The 18,185-nt window shown below is 37.5% G+C and overlaps 1 protein-coding gene across 2 annotated transcripts in view; it reads right to left on the bottom strand.

Moving 5' to 3' along the window:
• The window catches only part of ADGRB3 (adhesion G protein-coupled receptor B3), a 721,652-nt gene that overhangs the window by 390,837 nt on the left and 312,630 nt on the right, over positions 1–18,185 (bottom strand). For both annotated transcript variants that reach the window (XM_028509706.2, XM_028509707.2), the window contains exons 8-9: positions 13,486–13,587; positions 13,008–13,114 (exon numbers count right to left, since the gene is read on the bottom strand). In XM_028509706.2, the coding sequence (XP_028365507.1) occupies positions 13,008–13,114; positions 13,486–13,587 (209 nt within the window). The remainder of the gene's footprint in view (positions 1–13,007; positions 13,115–13,485; positions 13,588–18,185) is intronic.

Genomic DNA, 18,185 nt, shown 5'->3' with positions numbered 1-18,185 from the left:
TTTGCTTCAGTTCAAAACTCATTTTCTAAGATTAGTCACTCACTTATTGATGATACAAAATTATTTACAAATTTATCTGGTGTTTCCAGGAAAGACATCAGTCTGTATGCTAAAGAAAGTATACTCTTTGTCCTAATACATAAATTATTCTTAATTTTCCTTATATTTGATATATAGAGTCTGTGTTCATCACAGACCTGTCCGAGGGCTAGGAGTTCAAATTAGAGGGACAATTCTTTTCTAGAGACAAGACTATAGGGTGGATTTAGTCCATAATTCACCTGCATAACTCATATATGTTTTGCACAAAGCCTAGGATAGGTAGCATTTTGCCATAGGGCATTAGGTACCCCAGTTTTTTGAACAAACGATTCCTGAAGTGAGGATTGCAAGGTATTATTATGAGAATAAACTGAGTCATGAAGAAAATTTGTTTAAAAAATTGAATCAGGTATACTGTACTTATTTCCCTGGAAAGTCTAGAAATTCCAAAATAAGAGTGATAGCAAAGAAATTTACCTACCCAGTAAAATCTAGAAATAGCTTTAATTTCAGAGTTTTTGGCTAGAATTAGTCGGATGTACAATTTCTGAGCAAAGGACCTAGGTTGGTGAAATTTCTTTCCCTAACATCAAACAAGTCTAGAAGTTCTTATTTATATTCTGAGTGAGGTGATGGAACTGGAACATTCCCCATGAGCTCAAAGCAGAGTTTTCATCATAGACTAGGACCCAAGCTTTCTGGAACCTTCTCAGTAGGAGGCAGAACATTAAGTAATCTAGTATTTCTCTAAAACTTTTTCAATTCTACTTCCATTACTTGAGTTTTTCTAGTTCTAGGGATATTGCATCAGTTAAAATGGAATAGGTTATGCTGCAATAATAAGAAACTTCAAAATCTCAGTGCCTTAAAAAACAAAGATTTATTTCTCACTTACAGTATACACCCAACCCACATCATTAGGGAGACTCTGTTTGTCATAGTCATTCATGGATTTAGGATGAGACAGAATAAAAGATTTTGTGCTGGCAATGACATTTCAGGCCTGGCACTACAGAGATCACTTCCATACACAACCAATGAGCACATGTGGATGCCTGTAAAATTGGCACCTACCTTCAAGGAGTGAAAAAACGTAATCCGCCCATTTAACTAGGAAAGGAAAACGAGATATCCCCTAATGATGATAGTATAATATGTCTCATAATGATATGGAACTATCACTCACTTAACTACTTTGTGTTTGTCCACCAAAACTTTACTTTTTAAAAATTTTACTTTCTTTTAAACATTTTTCCATTTTACTTCCTTGCATTCATCCACCAAAACTTCAACCCTATAAAAAAATCTGCCACGTGCTTCTTTTTCTTTTTTTTAAATCCTCCCTCCAAGATATGTTTATTGATTTTAGAGAGAGAGGAAGGGAGGGAGAGGAAGTAAAGGGGGACAGAGAGAGAGGGAGAGAGAGGGAAGGGGAGAAGAAGAGAGAGAGAGACAGAAACAGAGACAGAGACAGAGAGACAGAGACAGAGAGTTGTGAGAGAGAAATGTTGATCAGTTGCCTCCCACATACACCCTGACTGGGGATTGTCCCACAACCTCTGGTGCTTGGGACAGTGCTCCAACCCACTGAGCAACCCAGCCAGAGCTGCCACATGCTTCTTAAACTCTAATGTGCATTTGGATTTCAAAGGGAACTTTTCAAAATGAAGATTCTGACTAGGTAGATCTGAGACAGGGTCTGGTTTTCTATATTTCTAACAAGCTCCTGGATACTGCTGACAGTTCTGGTCTTCAGAAAACATTTTGGCTCTACCAAATAAATGCTTTTTGTTTTTTTGTGCTTTTTGTTTGTTTGTTTTTGTTTTTGTTTTTTACCTGCGTCCAACTAGCTCAACTTTACTGGAGAATAAAATCACAACTAAGTTGATTAGCTTCACGCTTAGTTCCTTTCTCACACCTCAGTACAATATAACCTTTGGCAACCCCCAAACACACCTGCTTCAGGTTACTCCTCATTGTCTTCCCTTCCTTATCTCAGACAATGACATCACTATCAGCCAAACATGGTCACTCAACCTTGACAAAGGATACCATCATCTCTCATCTGGATTACTGTAGCAGGCTTCAGAGGTTCCAGTCAAGCTACCCTACAGTCTATTTTTCATAGAAAAGCCATATGACCCTTTTTAATTAGATTGAATCACATCAGTCCTCTACTGTCAATAGCTTCCCTTTGCACTAAGACTAAAATCCAAACTCTTAGCAGAACTGTTAAGCTTCAGAATATTTTTTCCCTACCTCGTTTTCCAAACTCATCTCATGCCAATCTCTTTCTTGTTTACAACTCCAGATCATCTTTCACTTCCTCAAAGACTTCAAGGTTATTATTCATAGGCTATTCTCTCTAAATGAAATCTACTCTCATTCCCTGACAAACTTACTATCTCCTTTTTGCATGTCCAGATCCACCTCACCTTTCAGGTCACAATTTTAAAGGTCATTTCCTCATAGAGACCTTACTGATTTTTTTTAATCTAAAGCAGAGCCCAAACATTATCCCCTATGGTGGCACTTTGTTAATTTTCTTCAACATGTATATCACAATCTGTAGTCATTTTATCCCTTTTCTCATCTGTTTTGTATTTGTTGTGTGTATCACATTTAAGTTGTACCCTCAGGTCCTTGCACTATGTTGCACAGAAGTAAGTTAATGGGTAGATGATTGAATGGATGAATGATTGAACAATATTATATACTTTCCCTTATAATATTTTTTCTGTTGGCATTTGCCAAAATATAATTTTCTGTACAAATATACTGTATTAAATCATCCTATAAATAAGTTCCAAGTCAATGAATTTTAATGGCTAAAACTAACTCTAACACTTCTTCTATTTAGTCACATTAAATACATATCTGAGAGAAGCTTAAAAATATCCTGGGCTTGTATTATGATCAGTAATATGCTGTGAGTTCTTTTTTAAAAAGAGGAAAAAAATAAGCAAAACTATTAGAAGTATTTAATTATCATCTATATAATAGACTCCCTTAAAATGTCTTAGGAAGTATTATTATATGAACTCAAAGATTGTTTTTTATAGTAAAGTTGAAAAGTAAAGTAGTAATTTAATTCATATAAGGTCAGTGCTTTTACTAACACAATTAAAAAATATATAAATTACAAAAAAATCATAGTTTTTAGAGCACCAGAGATCTATGAATGACATAAATTAATTTCCAGAAAAAGGAGATCCTTTCTGAGGAATGTCAACAATTTCAGCCAGTTTCCTTCTTTCTTCCACCCCCCCCACCTTGTTGGGAACTGCCCTGCCTGGTATCAGAAGCTATAACCCCCACCAAGGCTAAGGCTGAGGGAGTGGCCTTGGACAATAAGCCAGCAAGAAAACAAAAGCTTATCTCCCTGGCAGGAGCACTGCTTCTGCTGCTTCATTCATAATTGAACCCCAATGCTTGGTCAGTTAGCCATGACGGGTAAAATTCCCCAAGGGGGGAACGACCTAAGACATGCACGATCATGTGGGAGGCCCCCAAGAAGGGACTTTGGGGACTACAGCAAAAGGGGGTGATGGACCCCCTCTCCTCGGCTTTGACATAGCGCTCTTCGGCTTTGACATAGCCTGAATCCTCATCGTCTGGGAGAAAATCCCCTTATCTCTTGGTTGCCTTAGTTCCCTTGCTCCACCTAAGCCTCAAACAATGACAGGGTGGTGCAGCTCTGTGCTGAAAAGGGCGAGTTCCCCAGGTGATCAGGCCTAAGAAAAGAATATTTAAAATCCTGTGAAACCTGCTTTGTTTAGAGTGCTCTCAGTTGAATGATAAGGGTCCAAGGAAGAAATAAGCTTGTTCCTTAAAGTTTTACAGCTCTTTGATCCTGACTCAAAATAGGCCCCCAGACTTCCTTGTTACCTATTGTTTGATCCTTACTTCCTAGCAATGAGCAATGAGTAATGAGCTTTACCTGAATTCTTATTCAAACGAAACCAATAAAAAGCCTCTCCGGAGGGGGAATGGGGTGCTCTCCCCAGCAGGGAGGGTGGCCAAGTGGCGCACTCCCCACATGAGGAGTGGCCATGGCACCCTCCAGGAGAGAGGAAGGCCAAGGCACTCCCCACGTGAGGAATGGCCCTCCTGTTCCTATTCCCCCACAGGACCTGGTTGTCTCTGTGTATGTTTTTCTCGCGTGTTGACGAACATCCACAGCCGAGATGGATACTGCTAGCCGGTATCCTCCACACCCCCTTGGGAATGTTTGTTAAATCTGGGCAAGAAGTTAGGAGAAGGTGTGGCCCCAGCATAAGTTCTCTAGGGCAGAAAGAGAAACTAATGATTTTTGGTTGTCCAGGGAAGGAGAAATATATTAGAAATTTAAGAGTCTCTAAAAATCTTGCTGGGACTTTTCTCCAGGAGACATTCTTGAATTTTTGAACTGTGTAGAAGCTTAGGAGTTAGAATGAAAACTTCTAAAATGCAGCATGCAAGTTTCTCCATCTTTTAAGTAGGAATTTAAGGATGAATGAATGCCTAGTGAGAAAAGGGTCCAGCTTTAAGCAACCAGCTGATCGTCCCCTCAAGATACTTGGTATATTTGAAGTTACCTGGGCAGAAAGTGGGACACTGAGCTGGGACCTTCTGAAGGGAAGAGCTGAAGCTTCCACAGTGTCTCACTGTTGACAGGATGGGCACACATAGGCTGTCCATCCAAAAGATACGGTGGGAAAGGGGGATTAAAGCAAATTCAGTCTTACTAAAACTGCAAAACAGTCTTGCCCCAGACCCATTCTTGACTGCATTTCAGTATCAGCTCTCACTATATTTGGACAATTAAGGAAGGAAGGAATGGTCTTTGGTAGACATGAACATTGTCTAAAAACCCGATTTTTTTTATACACAATGTCTGACAGTCAATTGACAATTACTTCATATGCCAGATGATGTGACTCAAAAAACAAAACAAAAGCCACTTCACAGATTATCCAGGTATTAGATTTATCTGACAAGGTCTTTCAAATGACTATGGTTAAAATTTTAACAAAAACAGAAGGGAAAAAAGACAAAACAGACTCTGTGCATTGTTTGGATGGAAAATTTAAAAAGAGTTGAAATCTTTAAATTAGCCTTTAAAGAATGTACATTGTAGACCAAGTGTTAGTGACCCCCACACAGCCTGTGAGCCAAATCCACCCCATTGCCTGCATTTGCATAAACATTCTTTTGAACACACCCTTGCTCCCTTACAGCCCATGGCTGTTCTTTTTGCTATAATAGCAGAGTTAAGTAGTCACGACAGAGACCATGTGGGGCATAAAATCTAAAATATTTATCTTGTCCTTGACATATACTGTGAACTTTGATATCTGAACTGTTTAGAGTATCAAGATTTAATTAATACCTTCCTTCCAAGTGTGTGTGTGTGTGTGTGTGTGTTTATATACACACACAAACATATTTCCATTAGCTCCTTCAGCATAGATAGCCTCCAATAAATGTAAGGTATCATTGGCTGAGGAATCAGTGAAATCATAGTTTAATTCAGGACTGCATGTTAAAAATATTTGGAACTATCCCCAAAACTATAACTTGTGATCCTGAATAAAACTGTGAGGATTCTGCCCATTTTAAAGAAAGTAATGTTTTTCAGCTTTTCTCTGGCAATGATGAGTTTTCAATGAATACTTGAGCTCTGAGAGTGAGGAACCTGATGAACATTTGAAATCTGGCAACAAGACTACAAAGGCAATCAAGTACTACATTCTACATCCTACACACTTAAAACATGAGTAGCCACATTATTCCATGAGAAGGCCATGTAATTAGAAACACGTGTATGAATGCCAAACTAATGTTATGATTATAATGATAATAACTCTTATTTATTGAATGTGTACTATGGTAACAACTGGTATGGGCTGGTAGCAACTCTATTTAATTGGCCTTGAGTGACCTCCCATTGGTATATTTTAAGAACTCTTTACGTGATTATAATGGTCAGCTGGGATTAAGGAACTACTGATTTAGCTTTTTCTCCCAGCTTTACCCATCACTTGCTGTGTACCAGTCATATTTTATTACAGAAAACTTGCAGAAAAAGTAACTCCTGTCTCTCAGGCACACTTACCTCAAATTAATTGATGAATATTTCAAAATTTAAATCATCTGCTGCTGGACCATAGGTTCTTTGATTCATAAATGCTCATTAAAAAATGACTTCCATATTTTTGGCTCAATAAGTATTTGCTGTAAACAAAACTATGGTGGCTATTGTTTTCTTTCCTTCTTCTAACTAAGCTGCAGTAATAAAATGTGTTACCCTCTTAATTTCAGGTAATGTGCTCGGCATTTGTGCAATGAGGTGGTAGCCAAAAAAGTGTGTATGATACAAGGTTTTGTGGCAATGAAGGAAAATATGTCCAAAAGGTAGGAAAAATGAGGAAAACACTAAAGCAAAACTATTCTCTGTCTCTGTTTCTCTCTGTGTCTCTCTTTTCTTCTGCCCCTTGCCCCTCCACCCTCAGCTATCAATTGCTATTTCTCTCTCTCTCCCCTAATGAACTATCATAAAAGTAGAGGAAAACAGGAAAAACAAAGACCTTAAACCAGGATTCCAGCTCTTTAACACTCCTTCCCACAGAGTTAAACTTTCGATGACTAGATAGATTACTATTCCAACTTTTTTTTTTAAGATTTTATTTAGACAGAAGGGAAGAGAGGAAGAAAAAGAGGGAGAGAAATATCAATGTGTGGTTGCCTCTCATGTGGCTACCACTGGGACCTGGTCTGCAACCCAGGTATGTGTCCTGACTGAGAATCAAACCAGTGACCCTTTGGTTCGCAGCCCATGATCAGTCCACTGAGCTACACCAGCCAGGGCCCAACTTTTGTTTTTAAAATGTTTGTTAAGGTTTGAATATAGAAACAGAGTTTTTAAGATACAACAACTTAAAAGGGAATGTTCATACCCAACTATTCATATTTCCATATGAAGGACTTTCTATCATTAGAGTAACAGCTTTGATTTTTCTGCTTCCCATTACTCTCTCTGCTGCAGGGAAGGTCTGACTTACTGTCTAATGAATTTAGGAGAAAGGATTGCATACCTAGTTCAACTCCTTTGGCTTTAGAGAGTTGTCTACCTACAAAGGGCATACATTCCACCAGTTCTATGTAGTCTGGCACTCTTGGTGTATTTATATATGTGTAAAAGAGATGGAGAGAGAGAGAGAATGAGGGAGGAAGAGCATGAGGAGGAAGAGGAGGAGGAGCCCATGGTTGTCCAGTTGTATCAAAAACAAGATAGGTCTATTTAATTTCAGGGAAGGCTGGCCCAGTAGGCCACAGAATTCAGCCATTTTCTCTGAATAGCTTTGTAAGTATTATAACGAGTATGCTTAATTTGTCTAACTACTGTGCCTGGTTCACAACAGGTTCTGAAATTATTTCTGCCTTGTCTAGTAAAGAATTTAGAAAATATCCCAGAGTAGAAAATGAAATAGTAAAATGTAGAAAATATAAAATTTCTATTAACCCCACTACACTTAACACTTTATGTTTCTATCCTCAATTTTTTTGTGTGCATTTGTTTGCCGCTTGTCTTTTTTATAAACAATGTTGGAACATGGTGTTTAATTTTGCATCTTATAAGTTTTCCCAACAAACTTCAAGATTATTAGTTTATTAAAATTTTCTTTAATTGCCAAATAATTTCATAAAGTAATGTCATCAATCACTCCAAACTTCTAAACCCTTTTGAGCTAGGAAAATTTCACATGAGGGGTAATACTTATTATATTCATGTGGTTAAAATTAAAAAATATAAGTCTGGTATATCACTTTCTCAGAAACCTCCAGCTGCAGGTGTCCTCCTACTGATAAGAAAAGTGGCAGAGACATTCTTTATATAAGGCCACACAAAATTTCTAGTTTATGTCAGCATTGTGTTAGGCACTAGAGAAATAAAGATTAAAATATCATGGTTTCTGCCCTCAAAGAATTCAAATGAGATGTCAAGACAATAGATTAATGATTTTATATGTTAAATTGATTAATGATCCCTTCTGACTATCTAAATAGATTTATAATTATGAGAGTTCATAGAACATATTCAACTGTTCACTGATGATAAACGTTATTTCAAGCTTAGTCTATTATTATATATTAATAAAAATGATTACATAAATATTTTAATCTATATACATATGCACATATATTATAATTGTATGTAATTATATGTAAAAGAGTTGGAAAAGCCAGATCCATTTTAAATAATTCTCTCAAGTAGGTACCAATTAACATTCAATAAGCTTAATAAATATAGAAGTACAAGTTATGAAATCCCTCAAGAAAAATAGAAAAATTAAATTGTAAAATGATGAATTCTAGTAGAGAGAAGATGCACAGTTTTCAAAGTAATGTAAGAATTGGTGGGAATCAGAATGCTTCCTTATCACAAGCACTGTCTAGCTTTGCTACTCAGACAAAATATGGAAACCAACAGGAGTAAGAGCATACAGGGAAGTTGGTTTCATTTCTGCCTACAATTGACTATTTTAGAGTATATATGATAAGGTGAATGTATTAGGAAAGCATTCTTTAATGCATAAATTGGTTTTATAATTCCTTGAACATGTAAAAGAGAAGATCATGATCCCTAGGCCAATACCAGATGTGTGTATGTATTCATGTATAAGTGTATCTATATTTCTGTATGTGTTTTTAGACATAATTCATGAGTAAAAATATGTGACATCAATATTATCCATCTACCCATCCATCCATCCATTTATCTATCTACCTACCTATCCATCCATCCACATATATCTATATTTTTTAGATGTACAGTTCAAATTAATAATATGTTGAGTTCTAAAATTATGTTCTTATTGATATAACATTTTTATATCATATGGTTTAATTTATGTATGGAATCTAAAAAATCAAAACTAATGAACAAACAAAACAAAATAAAAACAGACCCATAGAAACAGAGACCAAAGAGATTATTGCCAGAAAGAAGGGGTGTAGGGCATGGGTAAAATGGTTAAGAGAAATATAGTGAAAAATATTAGTGGGGTGAGCACACTGGAAAATATTAAATATTAAATAAGGGATGCAAATTAAAATCACAAGGTGGTTTTAACCACAAATTAAAACCACAAGATATCTCCTCATACCAGTCATAATGGCCATCATAAATAAATCAACAAACAACAACTATTGGTGAGACTGTGGAAAAAAAGGGAACCCTAATGCACTGTTGGTGGGAATGCAGACTGGTACAGCCACTGTGGAAAATAGTATGGAATTTCCTCAGAAATGTAAAGATGGAACTGCCTTTTGACCCAGCGATTCCACTGCAGGGAATATACCCTAAGAATCTCAACACACCAATTCAAAAGACCTTTTGCACCCCAACGTTCATAGCCATACTATATATAATAGCCAAGTGCTGGAAACAGCTTAAGTGCTCATCAGTAGATGAGTGGATCAAAAACTGTGCTACATTTACACAATGAAATACTGCATAGCAGAAAGAAGGAATTCCCACCTTTTGTGACAACAAGGATGGAACTGGAGACTATTATGCTAAGTGAAATAGGCGGTGAAAGACAAATACCATATAAGCTCAGTTATAAGAGGAATCTAATGAACAAAATAAACTAACAAGCAAAATAGAACCAAAAACATGGAAACATGGAACAGACTGACAACTGCCAGAAGGAAGTGGGGAGGTGGATAAGGGTTGAAAGAAGGGGAAGGGGCATGGACAATGGTGTGGGGATTGACTGTGGGAATAGGGGTGGTCTGGGAGGTGGAGGGCAAAGGGGGAAAATTGGGATAACTGTAATAGGATAACAATAATAACAAAAAGAAAAGAAATATAAAAATAAAAGTAAAAAGACATACTTTTAACTCAATGCATTCTCTGTATACATAGTATTAATATTTTATAGTCACATAGCTCTTTTATAACATTTCACATATAGTATGTCATCTACATTTCCTCAGAACCTCCAGAGATGATAAGATAATGGTAACAATTTCATTTTGCAAATAGAAAGTCAAGACTTGGGTGAGATCATATGGCTTTTTCAAAGGATACAGAACCAGAAAAATCTAGGACAGATGATTTCAACTCAGAAGCTCCAGAAAAGAGTTAGGCTTTGGAACAACTGTACCTGGACCAGAATATTCACTCTTTGTCTCACTAAGTGTATTGCTTCCCCGTGAATCTTCAATTTCTTTCTATGGAAACTGAGGCAGGTCTACCCAACTTGCAGGTTCCTGGGAGGACTGGAGTTAATTTGTGGAAATGCCCAGCTCAGTGTATGGTGTTTTTCAGGGGATAAATACACAGAGGCTACATTTAATCCTAGAATATCATGCTCTTGCTTTATGTCTACAAGTCAACAAGGGCATATACCCAATGGCTGTCAAATTATTGATTGATTTCTATGGGTTTCACAATTTGAGATCATTTCTTCTATTTCACAGAATGTTTCTGTTTCTCTATTGAGGGATGACCTGCGCTTACAGAATGTAAACTCATTTAAATGTTACTGTATAAAACACCAAGACAGAAAAAAAATAATTTCTGCAAAAAAGTGATATAATTCATTTTTTTAAAAATTTGTAAGGACTGACTTATGACTTACTTAATCAGTACAGTCATTCCCATTCATTACCATGAATAAGCAAGATCTGAATATGCATATTATTGAGATTAAATTTTAAAAGTTTAATGTGTAATATTAGAGAAATGTAAAGTTCACTAAAAGTTAAATTCAAAAGAAAGTTTTTGGTTATACTTAACTCTGAAATACACAGGTCTGAGTATTGGTAGCTATTAATAAAAGAACCTTTATATTTCACATTGTTATATTTTATATTATGAAATTCTATCATTATATGTGTGTATATCCCCTAGAAAAGTGCATCTAAAAAAATCTGACAACTAAATGTTGTCTGGTATGTTTATATACCAAGTCAGTAATTGATGATTATTTGACTGCATACAACCCTATTTCTATTACTTTTTTTCACAGAAATAAGATTTGGTAAAGCCTAATACCACTGATTACTGATATGCATATAAATCTATACACTATTAGATGTGCATTCGTGTGTAATCAGCATGTATTGATGTGTATATTAGTATTTACATTTATGTACATTTATACACAAATGTATATATAAAATATAAATGCATATATATGTCTATATATGTCTGTACATGTGAAGTCTGATCAGAAAAAATCCAACTGTTGTTAATATAATGAGAATGGTTTGAGCAACACAGATATGACCTGGCCCAAGGAGAGGGGACTGGAATGCACATGTGTGAACAATGACAACTTCACTGTATTACTTAGTGGGGGTGGTAGACTCCATTGAGTGAGCATGTATACTGCGGGTGGTCATTGTATTCAAAATGAGTGAGTGAGTAGAACAATGAATCTGCATAAAATTTTGCACTAAGCTTGAACATTCTTTGGGGAAATTATTTGGATGATTCAGAAGGCCACAGCTAGGGGCAACTGCTGATTGGCAGCTTCGTGACAACACGCCCACTTATAAATCACGTCTCATGTAGAGTTTTTGGTGAAACATCAAATCACCCAGATGACTCAGCCCCTCTGCAACCCAAGTTTGGTGCCCTGTGACTTCTGGCTTTTCCCAAAACCAAAATCATCTTTGAAAGGGAAGAGATTTCAGACTATCAATGAGATTCAGGAAAATATGACAGGGCAGCTGATGGCGATTGGGAGAACTCTGTGAGGTCCCAAGGTACCTCCTTTGAAGAGGACTGAGGCACTATTGTCCTATGTATAATGTTTCTTGTATCTTTTATGGTCTTCAATAAATGTCCCTATTTTCTACATTGCATGGCTGGATACTTTCTGGACAGATCATTAAATGTATACGTGTGTATACATGCACACACACACAAATATACACAATAACAGAAATGAGGTTCTGCATAGCCAAATAATCATCAGTTCAGTTGCTGGTTTGGTAAGTAAACATATTAGCCAGAATTTGTTTTTCAGATTTTTTAAAATGTACTTTTTTTCTGTTAATCAAATATATTTCCTTCATTGATAAGGGTTATGATTGTATAAGGTGCTTTTCCATTCGTAAGCAAGAATGTTCTTATTTTTTTCGAAGAAGTACGCATATTTGGGAGTAACAGTAAGAAAACAAAACAAAAGCACAACATGTAAAGGCTCTTAACTAAGTATCATTCCTGCCAATGTCCCATTTTTCTGTTGCCTCACACTTCCATTTTGTTCTAAACCCCATGGTGCTTATCCATGTAAAGAGTTCTTCTTGGCTGTTAGGATGAAATGACAACAGTCTCTGACAAATGAGAATGATTTGCACTTGTAATATACCCAGGAAAGTTTAACTGTGCTCAAAATATTCATACATCATACTTTGGGAAAAGAGGGGCTGTTTTTAAAAATTTGGCCCATGTAATCTAGTGCAAGTAATTAATTTTCTCTGGTACAACACCACCAGGATTCTGTTCATGTTTTAACAACAAAATGCAGTGAGAAATTTGATACCTAAGTGACACAGCTTTATCAATTCCTAACTACTAAATGCTGAAGAATTTAATTTAAAAGTGTATGGTATTTTGAAATGTCTTATATACTCTTGAACACAGATTTGTATCAATCATGATAAACAGGTTTATTCCTATCGATAAAACAGTAATAGATTTTCCTCAGTCCTTTCAGCCATTAGACAAGGAATTCTTTCATTTAAATTGCAGGATCCATCAAAAACCATACCCTAGGAACCAAACAGTTTAGCACTGACTTATAAAAGTTAGTTTTCTATCACATCCCTTTTTCCTGTAGGCATTTTTTTTTTGCAGAGGTTTTTTAATCTTTTCCTGATTGTACAGCAGAAGGTTAAATTCTCACACAGTGATCATTAGCAAAAATAAACAGAGCAAGTACTAAAGCTGGCTTTGCACCTACTGAATGCTGCAAGTGTCTGTACTCATTTGATATGCATCTTGCAAAGCTCGGCTGTTCCCAGAAGGCCACTCCATGAAGACTGAGAGAGCAGCGTCTGCTAGTGGTGCCTGCGAGTCACAAAGAACAGAGAAAAGCTTTATAACAGAGTTGCTAGAAGGCATTGCATAATTGGGAGGCACACTAAAACATTGGGTCTGTACATTTTCTTGCTTTCAAAAAAGCATGCATGCGAAATTGTCATTTTGATGATTTTCATAATGTGCATCAGCCTCCCTGAGAAACCATTGCATCAGCAATATTTTCTAGGTCTTTTCATTGGCTCCATTTATGAAGTACTTCACCAAAATTGTCTTATCATTTGCTTGTTGCACAGACTTATATATGGCATAGGATAAAAACATGACTTCATAAGCAAACAGAGCATGCTGTTCTTGGACAGCAATTGTCATTTGAGTTTGGGTGGGCCATCCTACTTTACCTGTGGCATTCAGTGGGCACTGGTTGAAGGCCAAGTCACCTGCTGGTGTCCTTTTCCACACCATGGACATCAGATAATCCTCTGGGCATATTTCATAAGGTGCTGAAATTTAAAACAGAGGGACTTGAATTCAACAGTGCTTATATTTTTTAAATATTGGCAGTAAACAGTTCTCAAATGCATTGCTCTAACTGTAGAGTGCTTTCATTTTCTTTAAAGTATATTGTTTACTGAAATGTTACAGATGTTTCCATAAACAAACAAATTAGAAAACCCACCAGGTTTCATCTCATTACCTACAAAATCTTCGCAGAAATGTACTTTCTTTTCAAAGTGCTTACCATATAGGCTTTTTAAAAAAGTCATTTGGATTTGTCTATAAATTGAAGATTATATTCAAGCATAAAAATAAAAAAATCTTTCTGATACTCATAATATTTTGCAATGTTATACAATAAAATAATCCCTAATAAGCTGAAAGCCATATTAAAATTATTAACTGTAAGTCTTAAGCATAAATCTGAAAGGGCAAAAATATATAGCATTTTAATTCTTTATACAAGGGCAATAATGATAATCATACTACATCATATAAAATTGAAGGGCAGAAAAAGAACTTCCCAGACAAGAAAAAACTAAAGGAGTTCCTCATCACTAAACCATTATTATATCAAATGTTAAAGTGACTTAAGAAAAAGAAGGTCAAAACTATGAACAATAAAATGGCAATAAATACATACCATTAACAATTGAATCTCAAAAACAAACTAGCCAAACAAGAAAAACAGATAGAATTGTGGATACAGAGAGTGTTTTGATGGTTGCCAGATAGGAGGGGGACATAGGGGACAATGCATGAGAGGTAAGGGGATTAAGAAGTACAAATAGGTAGTTATAGAATAGCCATGGGGATGTAAAGTACAGTATAGGAAAGTAGCCAAAGAACTTATACACATGACCCATGGACATGAACACTGGTGTGGGGATGCCTGAGGGAGCAGGGGTTGCTGGGTGCAGGGGAGCAAAGGGGGGAAAATTGGGAAAAATGTAATAGCATGATCAATAAAATATAATTTAAAAATTAAAAACAATTAAAATAAACTGATTTGATCTTTCGGCTTTATTATTTTACAAAGCTTAATTTAATCACTGATAAAAGAAACTTAAAGGGAATATCAACAATAACAGATGTAAACCAGAAAGATTTAAATGGAAAGCCAGAGAATGCATAAAAGAACAAGCTCTACCTATATTGTGTTAAACCTGACACCTTTCTCCCAGATGAGAGAACACCTGAGTCCCTTCTCTAGACACACCTACTGTGGTGCTTTTCACATGGCACTGCCACGTGTATGTCCCAGTGTGTGCCTTCGCCCCTAGCCTGGGATCTTGTCTGCTCCTCTGTACCTTGCACCTATTGGTGCATCTGGTACATAGAAGTTGCTCAAAATTGAATAAGCAAACATGCTAATACATGGTTATGTAATTGCATTTAATAAATAAATAAGGACCTAAAATAGTAAGTACCTAATATATACATGAGTGTGACTTCCTGGGAGAAATTTCTTCCTTTGCAGATAATATACTACTTGATCCATGCTATCATAATTCTACTGATACCATTTCTACGTGAAAATTTACGAACTCATTAGGACACATTAGAGTTATTAATAGAAGAATGTAATTTGATACACTACAATATTGAAATAATATTTCCTTTATAATTACCTAAGATAAGATGAATGGTTTAAACATGTGGGCATTTGAGAACTGAAAGTGACATTAAAGATCACATATGCCATCTCCTCATTCTGACCAGACGAGAACACTAAGGCCCTGGGGGAAGAGGCTCGTCTACCGTGACAGAGCTGCCGGAGGATCCACAGGGCTGGGTTCCGCAATCCTGACTCCTTAGTAGCTTTCCTTTTGACTTCCTGCATATCTTTGTGCTCCCTTGAGTTGCTCAAGATAATCTCCCTCTAGATTCTCATTAAAACATATAGACACTTGTTCTCAACTTATGGAATCTTTGCTTGGTGGATAGTTTATTGACCAATTCAACTTCTACCAACCCCATTTTCAAAAAATGTCTTCTCTTCACCCACCAAGGATCTCCTAACCTGATGCACTCATGTTAGTCATTACTCACTGAAGCACTTCATACTCTGACTTCTCCCTCCTCCTTGGAAACACTTCCCTAAGGGTCTCAGAAAGCTGTCCTCTCTCAGGCCTCCACTGAGCATGTGGACCATCCTTCCTCCTCTTGTGCACCGTGTTTTTACAGAATGAGCCACCTCTTATTTTTTTTATTGTTAAATGTTTCCCTTAGATGATTTCAAACACAACATAAGTCAATTTTGCCTTAATAAAAATAAATTATATATGCATATATTTTTTTTCTACTATTAAAAATAATAGTAATATTCTGAAGCCCTTATTGAGAGTCTTCCCTGCCTGGATTCATTTACTCTTCCCTCAATGACCTTATGAGGTAGAGACTACCCCTCTACCATGAGAAAAAATAGGCACAGAGAGGTGAATTAATTTTTTTCTTTGGGTTCTTTTTGTTACATGTTGGATTCAGAGAAAAAACTAAGGGCAGCAGAGAACAACCGGGCAGGAGGAATCACCTTGCCAAGGAGCCCCACGCCTGCCCTGTCAGGAGCCAAGCCATGCCCTCTCTGCCCCGTCACCCCCTGGGCTGTTGCTGGGACAGAACTGGGCTGAGGTCGACGAGGCCCCTTTGTGGGACCTAGGGGCTGGATTTGCCACTAAGTCCAGCCTGGGATAGGTGGTGCCAAATAGAGACAGTGTCATTATATATCAAAACTATAGAATCACAAAATAAAATCCATTACAAAAAAAGGTAAAACTCACGTGAGGATAGAGACAGCCTCTTTGCAGAACTCCGTCCTCCAATATTACAAGAACAGAAGCGCAGAGAAATAAATTAAGCCATGCAGCAGCTGTCACCAGCCAAGGGTCAGCAACCACTCACTCCCACATTGTCCACCAAGGTTACCATGCTGGGAGCCACTTCTCCCACTGTGTCTGTCGCTCAGCCCATGAACAGCCAAGCGCTCCTGGCCTTGCTACCCCATCTAGCCTCCCGCCAGGTGGCCATGGAGTCCCCGGAAAGTATCTCCAAGAGAGGAGGGGGGCAGTGTCAGGAATAAAAGGCAAAACCTAGAGATGAGACAGTGGTGGGTGAAGTCACTGCTATGATGCTAGGTGGTGTCCAGATTAATGCCAGTAATGAGGAAATAGCGGGAAAGAGAAACAGCTCACAAATGCTGGATCTACAATTAGAATGTGATCAGTTGGCTTGCAGTGAAGCCTTGATATAGGTCCTCTACTTGAAGTTATGCAGTGGTAACACCTATGTGTTTCTTTGGTTCCAATGTCTTTCCTGAGCTTAGACTGGCATAGTCAACTGCTGAGTGGCAACTTTCATTGGCTGCTTTGAAGAAATCTCAATATACTTACTCAATCTACATACACTTCAACTCCCATCATTTTCCTCCATAAGGCTGCTTGTTTCCTCTCCTGTATCTCCTAACACTGCTAATGACAACTTCAATATTGTATCCATAGCTAAAACTGTCAAACTTTTCATCTTCTCACCCTTCTTTTCCTCTTACCCTGCCAGGAGTCTACCCCCACTGCTTCACAGGCAGTCATCCTGTCCCATTTGAATTAGGGAAACAACTTCATTGGTTCATTCATCATTCACCTACCACGTGCTATATTCCAGAGAGGACCAATGGTGTCTGAAAGAAGCATTCTCTGCCTCAGGGAGGAGGCAGAGATCAAACAAACACACCATTACTTGAATACAACTGTGATAAACACTGCAAACAGTATAGGCTACTGTTTCAATATCAAAGCTAAAGAACCAAAGGAGGCTTCCTGGAGGAAGTGATGCTTAATTGAGAGTGGCTAGGTGAGGTGCAGTAGGCACTCTGGGAGGAAGTAACAGAATTTGCAAAGGCCTGAAAGGAGAGAAGAGCTTGGTGAACCCAGATCCATGGAGCTGGAGGGAAAAGAATAAGGAGTATGGAATAATGAATGGGATGGAGAAACAGGCCAAAATTAGCACCGGGAGGCCCCCATAAGCAGCCATTGAAGGGTTCTAACAGTGATTAGCAAGAGTTGATTTTTAATTTTAAGATGTTTGCCTTCTGTGGGTAAAAGAGATGGGAGAGCAGTAGGTAGGATAAGACCACTGAGGAGGCCAAGGCAGTACATTCACCCAGAAATAATGATGGCCTTTGGGAGGATGATTATACTAAAGAGGAAAAGCAGCAGGTGGACATGAAGTCAATTTAGGGGGTAGACTAAAGTGATGTAGGGAATGAGGACCAAAGGGGACAAGGATGACTTGTCCTTCTTTCTGAGCTGAAGGGCTGGATATAAAGTGGTAACTACTGTTCAGCATCTTCCCCCTTTAACTGAATTTTTATGCCACCATAACAAAGTACTCTCTGAAATGAAGATTAACTCCATAATTTGCTACTTAAATCCTTTCCAAGGTTCTCCAGTCCTGCCCAACAAGGATAACCAGGCTCAGTGTGATGAAAAAGGCCCTCTCCTGGGACCTAAACTAATATTCCAGTTACAGTTCACTCTTAACTCTCCTGTGCATCAGCCTCACAGAATTAACTGTCATCGTCCATGCATTCCACACCAATTCACACTTC

Source organism: Phyllostomus discolor, chromosome 4, assembly GCF_004126475.2.
Source record: "Phyllostomus discolor isolate MPI-MPIP mPhyDis1 chromosome 4, mPhyDis1.pri.v3, whole genome shotgun sequence".
Lineage (NCBI taxonomy): Eukaryota > Metazoa > Chordata > Mammalia > Chiroptera > Phyllostomidae > Phyllostomus > Phyllostomus discolor.
This window is presented reverse-complemented; position numbering and strand designations above follow the sequence as displayed.